We start from the raw sequence: 1,320 nt of genomic DNA, 5'->3' as shown, positions 1-1,320 counted from the left end.
ATTACGATTTAAAACACAAAAATAAATACATATTAAAAATTAGAGTTTATACCATGACAAAATAAATTTTCTTTAAATGGTTCGAAATCTGTAAAATGTTTCCATATTTTTTGAAAATATAAAGATAGTGTATTATAAAAAAATTTTTGAATCACTCGTGGAAAAAATTAAATTGACTATTTTTACAATTTTATTACTACTTCAAAAACTCAAAAAATTCGTAATTTTTCAAACTTGACCCAATAACGTTTTATGCCCTTTTTTGAGTTTTTATAACCTTTAGAATTGCAAAAACCGTTAATTAAGGTTAAATAAGGTCCTTCCTTTATTGACAGTTGTCAAAAATGTTGAATTTTATGATTTTTTTTCCATTTTTTCAGCACTTTTAAGCCGACCTATGCAACCCACTTAACTCCAGCGTTTTGTTGTAGGTGAACCCCGGCAGTAAAGCGGCGCTCCGAGGCATCCGCGAAGGAGATTTCATCACGTCGATCAACAACCAATCCACAAAGGACATCACCAACGCTGAAGCTCACGCCCTTTTGAAGAATTCCGGAAATACCTTAAAGCTCGGCTTAAACGAGTAAGTGCAAAGCTTTACAAAGCTTCAACAACAGAATTTTTTTGAATTCTGGAGATTTTGTACTTTCAAGAGTGGCACCACTGATTCCTGATTTTAAACGAAATAATACTCTTCCGGTTTAGTGGGCGCGTTGTGCTTTTTATAGCTATGAGATCAATAATATTGAATGGGTTATTTATTTGATTAAATTTTCAATCACTTTATGATTATGTGGTTGCAAATTTGCAAATTTGATTCTTAGGGGAAAGCCGGGAAAGATGGACTTTGACACATCACAATTGTACAATTTCAGAATTTTTTTAATGTATTTATTGTTTTTTCTTATTCTTCATTCATTTTTGAGGCGTTTAAAACTCTTCTACTCACTTTTTTGAAAAAAAATAAACATTTTGACCTTTTTTTTTAACTAGGTATGCATTTTTCTTTAATTTGTCTTTACAAAAACCCAAAATTTTTGAATAAAACTGGTTTTTCTTAACGTTTAATATTTGTAGAAATTTATGAATACAATAAAAAATACGAAAAAACTGTTTTATGTTTTGTTATTTTTTTATTGCAATAATTTTTTTATTTGTTTAAGTAATTAAGCTTTATAAAAAGAATAAAACGCAGCCGAGGCGTAACCGAGGCTGCTATTTCTCGAGTTTATCGATTTTTTTGTTTATTTATTTTATTTGTTTTATTGTTGTGCTATTTCAGTATTTTTATTTTATGTATTTATTTCCCTAATTAAAAAA

General features: G+C 28.6%; 1 protein-coding gene across 1 annotated transcript in view; it reads left to right on the top strand.

Moving 5' to 3' along the window:
• Window positions 1-1,320, top strand: part of LOC123010057 — a 75,414-nt gene that overhangs the window by 21,973 nt on the left and 52,121 nt on the right. The window contains exon 5 of the mRNA XM_044406690.1: window positions 432-583. Within this exon, the coding sequence (XP_044262625.1) occupies window positions 432-583 (152 nt within the window). The remainder of the gene's footprint in view (window positions 1-431; window positions 584-1,320) is intronic.

Source organism: Tribolium madens, unplaced genomic scaffold, assembly GCF_015345945.1.
Source record: "Tribolium madens isolate multiple individuals breed KSU strain unplaced genomic scaffold, Tmad_KSU_1.1 Scaffold_7;HRSCAF=85;Tcas5.2_LG10, whole genome shotgun sequence".
Lineage (NCBI taxonomy): Eukaryota > Metazoa > Arthropoda > Insecta > Coleoptera > Tenebrionidae > Tribolium > Tribolium madens.
The sequence above is the reverse complement of the archived record's forward strand: the minus strand, read 5'-3'. Positions and strand labels throughout refer to the sequence as shown.